Source organism: Hyperoodon ampullatus, assembly GCF_949752795.1.
Source record: "Hyperoodon ampullatus genome assembly, chromosome: 4".
Taxonomy (NCBI): Eukaryota; Metazoa; Chordata; class Mammalia; order Artiodactyla; family Ziphiidae; genus Hyperoodon; species Hyperoodon ampullatus.
The window spans coordinates 132,880,101-132,892,171 of NC_136917.1; the positions used below are offsets into that span (position 1 = coordinate 132,880,101).

General features: G+C 35.5%; 1 protein-coding gene across 3 annotated transcripts in view; it reads right to left on the reverse strand.

Annotated features, from left to right (window-relative positions):
• Positions 1-398: 398 nt before the first annotated feature.
• Positions 399-12,071, reverse strand: part of DDX4 (DEAD-box helicase 4) — a gene marked incomplete at both ends in the record, with an annotated part of 84,936 nt that continues 73,263 nt past the window's right edge. For all 3 annotated transcript variants that reach the window (XM_079702222.1, XM_079702220.1, XM_079702221.1), the window contains 5 exons: positions 399-485; positions 1,450-1,560; positions 2,031-2,301; positions 3,012-3,111; positions 9,007-9,152. In XM_079702222.1, coding sequence (XP_079558348.1) covers positions 399-485; positions 1,450-1,560; positions 2,031-2,301; positions 3,012-3,111; positions 9,007-9,152 — 715 coding nt within the window. The remainder of the gene's footprint in view (positions 486-1,449; positions 1,561-2,030; positions 2,302-3,011; positions 3,112-9,006; positions 9,153-12,071) is intronic.

Genomic DNA, 12,071 nt, shown 5'->3' on the forward strand with positions numbered 1-12,071 from the left:
AAGGCTCCTTTTAAGTAAAAATAGAACCCAATGATTTTTAACCAAAAGTGTATCCTTTGTCCTGTTTGTTATAGGATCAATAAACACTATACTAAGACATAGCATTTAGACATAAAATATGTCTAAAACCCCTGAAGAATACAATAAAAATAAGCAAGACATTTAGAATGCTTTAATCTTTCCAGTTAACACCATTTGTATCAGTAACTGCAACATTCTAACTTTTAGCATTTCACATAACTAGTCAGTAAGGATGTTTTTTTAAGGGTGGGAGTAAGAGCAGAGGACAGGAGAAACAAGAGTGTCAGGTTTCATACTTCTATTAAAAAAATCAAAAATCAAAACTATTTTCTTCTCTGCATCAAAACTGTACCACAAACTTGAAGGTTGTTTTAGCTTTAATCCCATGACTCATCATCTACTGGATTACAAACTTGTGAAGAAGAAAACCCTGCTGTGTTCAAAGAGCTCCTGCCCTGGTAATTCTTTAAAAAAAAAAAAAAAGAAACAAACATTTAATTTTATGTAGCTTTAAAGTTACATATATACACTACCAAACGTAAGGTAGATAGCTAGTGGGAAGCAGCCGCATAGCACAGGGAGATCAGATCGGTGCTTTGTGACCGCCTGGAGGGGTGGGATAGTGAGGGATGGAGGGAGGGAGATGCAAGAGGGAAGGGATATGGGAACAGATGTATATGTATAACTGATTCATTTTGTTATAAAGCAGAAACTAACACACCATTGTGAAGCAATTATATTCCAATAAAGTTGTAAAAAATAAATAAATAAATAAATAAATAAAGTTACATTGCCTAGACTGAGAGCAGAGACTCAAGCTTTCCACCATGTCTTCCCCCAAATATATAAAAAATTTCATTCCAACTGAATCCAATCCATTTGAAAAAAGGTACGCATAAACCTGTAAAGTCTAAATGCACAGAAGATTTCAAGAAAACTTTAAGCCAATAGTTTTTTGGCAAGTGGAAAAACAAAGCTCTTCAATGAATAAGCATAAATATTTAATGATTAGTATGCTCATTGTTTCTGTATAAAAATGATGTTGCCTATAAACTGACAACAGAAAAGATATGCAACCACATCTCTATTATTTTCTTACTTAATAATGTGGTCAGAATTTAAAAAATAAAGAATTCCTACAAAAATCTCAGAAGAAAAAAAAAAATCTCAGAAGATCCCAAATTAGAATTTAAAATGCCAGCAGAATTGGGAAAGGAAGGTGTCTGAGCATAAATCTCAAACTCCTCACCTTTAAGACCAAAACTATATAGTATGTATATAAAATTTTTAGAGAACTATTAAAGTATTCTTCCAGGTATGAAAATAATGGAATAGGTAAATTACTGAATGTTATAGTTACTTCACAACAGCACAACATTTACAAAGAATAACTAAAAGCCAAGTTCTAAATTTTTCCCTTCAACTAACCTTTCTAGTATCAACTGATACAAACATATTTTCTCTTGTACTACCTCTGAAGCCAGGAACATACACACTAAAGGCAATTTCTTCCAACCATGCAGGAACATCCTGTTGAGCCTTTAAAAGAAAAAATTAATAACTTCATATACAACATGCATAAAGTCTCAAAGATTGGCACAGTTTACTTTTCCTTAAAATACATATACATAAAATGTCCGCTTTCAATGACAAGGTAAGAACACTATCTATTCAGTTTTAAAAATTAAAAACTGGGGCTTCCCTGGTGGCGCAGTGGTTGAGAATCTGCCTGCCAATGCAGGGGACACAGGTTCGAGCCCTGGTCTGGGAGATCCCACATGCCGCGGAGCAACTAGGCCCGTGAGCCACAATTACTGAGCCTGCACGTCTGAAGCCTGTGCTCCGTAACAAGAGAGGCCGCGATAGTGAGAGGCCCGCGCACCGCGATGAAGAGCGGCCCCCACTTGCCGCAACTAGAGAAAGCCCTTGCACAGGAACGAAGACCCAACACGGCCATAAATAAATAAATAAATAAATAAATAAAATTGTAAAAAAAATTAAAAACTTACTTCTGACAGTACTTTCACTAGAGGCTGTGCTAAATGGCTATCTGATTCAGGATCAAAAAAGGAAATAGCTCTGCCAGTATTTCCACAACGACCAGTACGCCCAATTCGATGAACATATTCATCAATGGTAGAAGGGAGATCAAAATTGATAACATGCTGAACATTTTCAATATCCAGCCCTCGGGCAGCTACTGAAGTAGCAACAAGAGTTAGGCACTTTCCACAGCGGAAATCTCCAAGGGCTTGTTCTCTCTCTCTCTGTTCTCGATCACTTGAAAGAAGATAAAAGTACGTATTAGGACAGCTCTTAAGAAAATTATTTAAAAGAACCATTGAAGTTTGACACATAAATTTCTTTTTAATAACAGTAAAAAGTAGCAACATTTAACATTAATGTCTACTTCTTACATACCAAGTATTATACTAATTCCTTTCAAGTCATAATTTAATTTGATTCTCATAATAATACTTTGAGGTTAGGACAATTAACCCCATTTGCAGATGAGGTAAGGTGACAGCTAATACATAGAGCCAAAATACAAACTCAAATATGACAAACATCAAATCTTACCTATTAATAATCTCTTTCTAGTCTTGACAAAAAATATACAACTACTTGATCAGAATGCCACCTCAAAAATTACCGCTTTTTAAAAAGCATAATCTCTGATTTCTATATATTCACTGATTAATCAGAAAGATTAGATTCAGCTGAAGAAACACCTAGATCTAAGTATCAGAGAGCCTTTTAAATGAGATGTCTTGAGAAGTTACCAATCCTCATAATAAGAAGTCTAAGACACACCTTTAACTTGCCCATGCCCACCACTTGGTCCTTATAAAAACTTAAAATGAAGAATAACTGTTTAGATCTTGAGATCTTAATTCTAGGATTTTATACTAGTTAAATATACTGACATTTCTTAACAAATGACAAACAGAAGTTACCTCCTTACTAGGAAATCATATTAATCTACTCACCCATGAATACTTGTTGTTGGTATTTTTTCTTGACAAAGAAAAGTGGCAATAAAATCTGCTTTTTTCTTGGTTTCAACAAAGACCATAGTTCGTTCATCTCCTACAAGACAATGAAACAACAATTAACATTCAAACTACAAAATTAGGAAAAGAAAAAAAAAGGGTAGGGTGAGTAGGAAACTGTCTCATCCATCGCTGTATTCCTAGCACCTAGACTCAGGCCTAATAGGTAATAGTAACTCAAATATTTCCTGAATGGATGAATGTCAAAGATAGAGAGACAAGGACTTTTTCCTACTTTAGGACTAAAAAAAAAAAAATCAGCTTGCCCTTTGCCTTCCTAAGCCAACCAAGAAGTAGAGACTTAGGGAAAGATAAATGGTATCTACCTGCCAACTCTTTAACAGTTCCACAAATTTGTCTCAGGCCCTTCATTTCCCTCTCTATAAATAAACGCCTTTGTTCTTTACTTCCCAAGATCACAGAATCTTTTATTCTACCTTGACTACCACAGGTATTCATAATAATGGCATCTAACCCAGGGCTGACAAACTCTACAATATTCCATGTTCCAACATTATCTCTTAATTCAAACCCCTTGATCCCCAAAGTATCTTATATATACAGAAAATTATCCCAGGGCCTTAATGCATTAAAGAATATTTACTTGTTATTTTATAAGTATTTAATTGGTTGAAATTCAAGCATGAGCCAGAGACATTTCCACACAAGGAACTCTTCTATAAAATGTTAGAGAGGAAAGATATTTATAGCCTTAATGAAAGTAAGAAGGTATTACATTTCATAATCCCACTCCCCCATCTTCCTATGAGCTGGCTTCATTTATTCAACAAATATTTAGTGCCTAGTAGATGCCAGTAACTATTTTAGGTGTTGAAAACACAGCAATAAAACAAAGCCCCTGCACTCCCTGCGGGGAGGCAAATAACAAAGATTATGCATTAAGTCTAAAAAGGAAAAAGAATCAGCAGAATAAAGGGCCCAAGTGGACTGATGTACCCTCTCTAATTAGATGACATCTGAGTAGAGATATTACTAAAATAAGTGAACTATTCAGATACCCGAGGAAACAGTATTACAAGCCAGAGGGTAAGAACAAATATAAAGGATCAGATTCCAAGGTATACGTGTTCTTGGTGTGCTCAAAGAAAAAAAAAACAAACAGAAAAGAGGTCCCCATGTGGTTTTTATGTTCTAGGCAGAGGGAATATCAAGAACAAAGGTAATGAGGCAGAACCATGTCTGCTACGTGTGGGGAATAGTAACGAGCAAAGTGTGCCTGGAATAGGGTGAGCCAGGGAGAGCAGTAGGATTTGAAGACAGAGGGGTAATGGAGGCCATATCATGAAGGGCCTTGAAAACCATTGAAAGATCTTTACTTTGAGAAGGCAAGCCACTGGGTTTGGAGAAGAGAAGTGGAAAGATCTGATCTTTGTTTTAACTGAGCAGCTGATGGGTTCTGATATACTTTGATGCTAGATAGAAAGAAGAGGATTTTGCTAACAGATCAGATGTGCACACTGGAGAAAGAATTCAAGGATGCCTCAGATTTTGTGTCTGAGCAACTGGAAGAATGGAACTAAGTGAGACAGGAGGACTCCAAGAAAGGAAGGTTTAGGGGTGATATTTAATTACCAATAAATCACAGATATCTATTAGGTAACCAGGTAGGAAATGAATAGAGCAACTGATTCTTACAGTAATAAATTAGTTATATCCTTGAGACATAGTCATTTTATTTATTAGAGAGTAATGATTTTATGTTTTATCAAAAATTACCTTTCAATCCAACAAGATGCTCAATGCCAAAACTGATAAATTTGATAGTCAGTTACCTAATACTACTGTGCAGCTTAAAGCCTCAATTTCATCTTTTCTTGGTTCCCAGTGTGAATCCCAAATGGTAATAAAAATTTAACTCCCCTGACACTTCTCTAGTATTCTTCCTCTACTGATTTGGTATTTTTTCTCCTTCAGACAATAAGCTATACCCCTTTGATGGCAGCAATAATGCAAATTTAGTTTTATAAGCAGACCATCTGGTGATCTTTGTAAATGGATTAATGAATTATAGTTACGTATTTTGTTGCGTGAAAAATAATAGACAATTCATCTTGTTAGCCTTTTTTGCCTATTAGTCCATTGTGAACTAAAATCAATTAAGAATATAAAAAGAATTCTAGGGCTTCCCTGGTGGCGCAGTGGTTGAGAGTCCGCCTGCCGATGCAGGGGACATGGGTTCGTGCCCCGGTCCAGGAAGATCCCACATGCCGCGGAGCGGCTGGGCCAGTGAGCCATGGCCGCTGGGCCTGTGCGTCCGGAGCCTGTGCTCCGCAACGGGAGAGGCCACAACAGTGAGAGGCCCGCGTACCGCGGAAAAAAAAAAAAAAAAAAAAAAAAAAAGAATTCTAGCTTTGGTAGTTAGATTGCAATTTTTTGTATTTCTGTGTTTACCCTTTACCTGTGGCTGAAGTGGTAGAAATGAAGCTATAAGCTCTTTATGTACCTATAATTCAGAAAGGGCTTTACCCACCACTATGTATAATCATTATGTTAATACTCTATGGAGAGTATTAACAAATTATAAAGTCTCTTAAAGGAGCTCAATTCTGATTGGTTTACAGAGATAAACTAGAGAATTTATAGAGATAAATATTCCTAAAATTCCTGGAAAATAAAGAAATTGACTCATAATACTTTAACTATATTAAACTTTTTTAAAAAATTCTTCTTATAGGAGCTAAAGCAGAAATATTTTAAGATTCCAAGTTCCCATAATTAAGTGAAATCTTTGGTAAACAAGACTAACTTACTTGGTTTTAAAAATACAAATGTACTTTCTCGAATTTATCAGTGTTAAGTAGAAAACAAACATGTATCTTATTTTACTTGGGTTCTTTTTTTTTCTTTAGAAGATGTTGGGGGTAGGAGTTTATTAATTAATTAATTAATTATTGCTGTGTTGGGTCTTCGTTTCTGTGCGAGGGCTTTCTCTAGTTGTGGCAAGCGGGGGCCACTCTTCATCGCGGTGCACAGGCCTCTCACTATGGCGGCCTCTCTTGTTGCGGAGCACAGGCTCCAGACGCGCAGGCTCAGTAGTTGTGGCTCACGGGCCTAGTTGCTCCGCAGCATGTGGGATCTTCCCAGACCAGGGCTCGAACCCGTGTCCCCTGCATTCGCAGGCAGATTCTCAACCACTGCGCCACCAGGGAAGCCCCATTGGGTTCTTCTTAATGTACAGAGATTTGCCAGTCAAAATAACTAATATTCTCCATAATGTTTAAGTGTATGAAAATGTAAATCTGTGTTCAACTAAACTGACTATTCAACACTATCTACCGTTTTGTATACTGTCATCTGGAAGATAATTTCCAAGATCTTTGGCTTTAGATAACTTAAAATAGTAGACTATATTGAGTTAATTAACTCAGTAGTCACTGAATATAGGATAGAATTCTCAAACATTAATTACTAAACATAAGTTTATGTCCTTTTGCTTGTTATTTTTCATACACTATAGAGAGGCAGTATCTTTGAGTCATATTAATGAACCTACTCAATTTTGCTACTTTAAGTGTAAAAGAATATGTGTGGTGTAGAAAGATATATGTGTGGTATAGAAAGTTCATGAGCTCTGGTAGTCAGCTACAATGTTTGTGTACGACATCTCTCAACTGTCCATCCTTGCCTCTAGTTTACTCTCTGAAATAGAAGTTACTACGGTTAAAATAATTAACATAAGTGGTTGAGACTACACTTGGAGTAACAGTGACCAAGAAATAGAAACCATTTGTGTGTTTGTTTTTCAAGAAAAGAGCAAAGATGATCACTGATGAGCACACCCTTCAGGGTTGTCTGTGCCTTTTACTGTCTTTATTTTTTTATACCTCTATTGCAACTGAGAGCAATGCAAATGATTCTTACCAAGAAAAATACAAATGAAAATTTTCCCTCAAATGTAATTGATTATTGCTTTGTGGATACTGACCACTTTTGCATCTATTTGTAAATCCATCTTAGCCTTCCTGATATCCTACACATAAATGTGTTCTTTGGGGACTTCCCTGGTGGTCCAGTGGTAAAGAATCCACCTTCCAATGCAGGGCACGTGGGTTCGATCCCTGGTCAGGGAACTAAGAGCCCATATGCCGCGGGGCAACTAAGCCTGTGCACCACAACTACCGAGCCCATGTGCCTCAATGAGAGAGCCCACGTGCCGCAAACTACAGAGCCCATGTGCTCTGGAGCTCACACGCCACAACTAGAGAAGAGAAGACCCGCATGCTAAAGAGAAGCTCACGTGCCACAACGAAAGATCCCGCATGCCTCAACTAAGACCCAACACAGCCAAAAAAAATAAAAATAAACAAACATAAATGTGTTCTTTGAATTCTCCTTAGAATTGGCTGTAACATCTTACTGGCTCCCTTTGTAATTAATGAGCTCAATAAAATCTTGGACACCTGTTCATTTAAAATTATGAAAAAGGCAGATGGTATACTACTATGAAATAATGAAACCTACACATTTTAAAGGCAGAAGAGGAAAGCTAGCAGATTTAAGTTAACGATTAGAAAAAGAGATAAATTATATGAACAAAAATATGTAAAATACTAGGATATATGGCATGACATTTCCATGCAAAGTAAAAAAAAAAAAAAAGATGAGAATAATAAACTCTAAACTACTAAACATTTAACAGTTTAAATAATACAGAAGTATACCAATAGTGCTTATACACTGATCTCAGCATTTTGAAACACTCTCTTCAGTAGAATTATTTTCTAAATAAACTTTATTCCACAAATTCATATATTAAAGTCTTAAGGTAATTATACTAGAAATGTGCTCTAACTTCAGCAAAACCATATATTGCTTATCTCCTGCTACACTGGAACTTCAATTTATACTGGGCAAGTTACCTGACATCTCTGTATTTCAGTGTCCTCATCCTTAAAATGGGGGATAACAAAACCCACCTCAGAAGGTGGTTTTGAGAATTAAATGAGTTAACACATGTAAAACAATCAGAACAGTATGTGGCCTATAGCAGTTATTATTTTTATTTTGCATGCCAGAGTATATGTTATGATACATATCATGAAGCAAACTAATAACATTTCTCAAACTCAAGATGAGTATTTGGTTTTTAAAAGTTTTTTTTTTTTATATAAAACTCAGGAGAAAACTGAAGACTAGAAACCTTTAAAGAGTGCTTTCTAAAACAACATTCTTTTTTCTTATTGTTGGAAATGAGAGAGCTTCCTGCTTTTTCATTCCCCAGTCCCAACACTGACATTCAAAATGAAATAGATTTACTAAAATGGAGAATGAGGAGAATGGACACATGTAAGTACATTTAGCCTGTGAGGTAACAAAAGGGTATTAAAAGGCCATATTAGAAAATTTTATTTCAAGGCACAAACTAAAGCTATCTCAATCAAAGAAATACAACTTTCTATTGAAAAAAAAATTTTTTTGAGGGGAAAGGGATAGATTTCTCATCAACATTGTGAAGGAACAGAACTAGATCGTTAAAGTCCCTTCTATCTCCAAAACTCTTTGAACTATGAATACAGGAAGCCTTAGAGAGCAGAAACTGGGAAGTAGAAATACAACAAAGATTTCACTTTTAGTGGAGTAAACAGAGCTTGATGTAAAGATACGTTACTCATCCTTTCTATTTTCTAAAACAAGAAAATATGTATTTCTGCTGGAATAGTTTTTTGTCAAACACTGTTCAAACAAAGTCTCAAATTCTTCCCATTTTTAACATTTATGGAGGAGAAAGGATTATACTGCTAAATCATTTATCCAAAAAATCGAATCATTAGAAAAAGAGCTTTAGAGAAAGAGGAAACAGTGAAAACTTATTTATTTAACTTATGCCAAATAATGCTTAAAGTCATTTCTAAAAGTCATTTTTGTAAAAATCAAAATCATAACAAAAGATAATTATATCAATGTAAGGTACCTATGTTTCGTAGAATTTCGACAAGTTTTTCTCTTTTTGAGTACTGGCCAACTTGGAGAATGGTCTGCTGAACATCTCTACATGCTCCACCCACTTGTCCAACAGCAACAAACAAATAATTCGACTTTAAAAACTCCCCAGCCAACCTTGAAAGACAAGAGAGTATTCCTTAACTTATCCTCTTCCATTAATACTCATAATATTCACTGAATTCCTGCGAGTGTTACTTCAATATTAATAAGCCAGATTATAACAGCTATAATAAGAGAAGGTGGATACTTACATCATCCAAGTACTACTTTCAAATATCAGTATTAAATGTTAAGATTTTGCAACATACTTAACAACTATTAGTGAAAAAGTCTGTGCCAAATTATGGATAAGTAATTTCAAGTGGATGTGCTCACCATGCAAAATTATATAAAACGTGTATATAACAATAAAAAAAAGTATGCTAAGTATCAGACTATGAGCAGGAATTTTTTTATTAAAAATTAAAATGTAACCCTACAACAAAAATTCTGTTCTTCATTCACTGCTTTCATATATGTTATTTCTAGGGGTTGTTTCCTGAAAATATTAGTTGTCAAATTAGTATACTTCAAATGAAGTATTAGGAGCAAACCAGATCTTAAGTCAGTGCTTTTTGTAACATGACATAGAAAATTATAATATTTGTACAGCATAATTGGGCAAAAAAATGAGATGATGTGAAGAGACTAGGGGCCAGGGCCACACCAAGTTGTGGAGGCTCACCCCAAAGGTTGGGGGGTATCAGCATCTTGACACACACACAACTCACTGACAGCATACAATTAAGAAGCCCTGCTCTAGATCACCCAGGAACATGGAGTAGGGAGAAGGGGAGTTGCCAATTACAGAGCAAGTTTGGCAGGAAAAAAAGGGAAGGTCATGTAGCAGTCATGTACATACTCTCCTATGTAGCAGTCCCTTACTTTCTAGCCACCTCCTAGCATATCAAGAAAACAGTTCAAACTCAGTATATCCATAATCTTAATAAATCACTGCTGCTTCTCTCTCTTTATCTGCTCTCTTACCATAAAAGAAAAACACTGTTGATATACTACCACTAGAAACAAGAACCCTCTCAAACCTTGAGATCATCTGCAAGTCTTAATTGTCAATCATCCTTTACACTCATGAAAACATATTCCGAGTGCCTCGTGTCAGGCATACATGGTACAAGGCACTGGGTGTATAAAGATGAATATGATTGTCTCTGCCTCTGAGGTGCTCATATCAGGTAGCATAAATATAATTATATTAAAAAATAAGTACTATAATCTAAAATATTTATATAGGTTAATATTTACATATTTTAATTTAATGATTTACTATAATAATCCAGTGTTACAATAGTTAACATCTATTGAACCTAACTATATTCCAAGAAACATGAAAAGTGTTTTAAATAGTTTCTTTCACAAGATACAGGATTCTTTCACAAGACTGGCAGGAAATGGATGAAATGATGTCTGTTAAGAGTCTTCAAGTTTGAAGCTTGATCTAAGGAAGCAGCAAGCAAGAATGTAAAACAATGATGACTAGGGAAAGGCACTCAATGCAGAAGAAGACACAAGGATAAATAATGAGGAGGAACAGAATTTGGCTTGTGTGGCCAATAGGAAATAGTCTAAATAAGCCAGAAATACATCGGTCCAGGTAAAAAAGTGGCAAATGAGGCAGAAATTGTCTTGTGTAAAAGAATTTGAAAGTTGGTTAGTCTGTGGAGATGGAAAGACATGGGAGGGTTTATCTTAAATAAATGGCTATAAAGATCAGACTTTGTTTTGGAATTTTTACCAGCATAAAAATGAAACTACAGGCAGGGAGACAGGTTAGAAAGAAAGCTACTACCAATGAGCAGAGGGAAACTGAAAAGGACCTAAAATAAGGTGGGAAATAGAGAAGAAACTAACTAATTTGAAATATTTTAGAGATAACTGCCAAGTTGAACACTTTTGAAGCACAGAATTAAAGGATTATGAGGGAGGAATCAACATGATTCAAAGGACTCTGGCTTCCAAAGACCATGATGCCAATAAGGAAAACTGGAAAGGAAAGAGGGAGCTGAAGAATAGGTTCAATTTTGGACTCGATGAACATGAGTTACCGGTAATTCATCTAAGAGGAAAAACAATCCTAAAGAGTTAAATCTAAAAGTCTGGAGCTGAGGAGAGAGATTAAGCATACAAGTAATAATTGGGTTGTTTGTTTTTGATATTAAGTTGTAGAAGTTCTTTACATATTTTGGATATTAACCCCTTATGGAACATATCATCTGCAAATATCTTCTGCCAACCAGTACATTGTCTTTTTGTGTTTCTGCATGGTTTCCTTCACAGTACAAGACAAACAACCCAATTTTTAAAATTGGGCAGAGGACCTGAATAGACAGTTTTCCAAAGAAGACATACAGATGGCCAACTGGCACATGAAAAGACGCTCAATATCACTAATTATCAGGGAAATGCAAATCAAAACCACAATGAGATATGACCTCACACCTGTCAGAATGGCTATTATCAAAAAGACAAGAAATAACAAGGGTTGGCAAGATGTGGAGAAAAGGGAACCCTTGTGTACTGCTGGTTGGAATGTAAATTGGTACAGCCACTACAGAAAACAGTATGGAAGTTTTTCAAAAAATTAAAAATAGAACTATCGTATGGAGCAATTCCACTCCTGGGTATATATCCAAAGAAAATAAAAACACTAATTTGAAAAGATATGTGCACCCCAATGTTCACAGCAGCATCATTTACAATAGCCAAGGTATGAAAACCTAGGTTTCCATCAACAGATGAATGGATAAAGAAGATGTGGTGTATATGTATATGCAATGGAATATTACTCAGCCATTAAAAAAGAATGAAATTTTGCCATTTGCAACAACATGGATGGACCTGGAGATTATTATGTTTAGTGAAATAAGTCAGAGAATGACAAATACTGTATGTTTTCACTTATACGTGGAATCTGAAAATAAAAGAAGGGAACAAATGTAACAAAACAGAAACAGACTCACAGATACTGAGAACAAA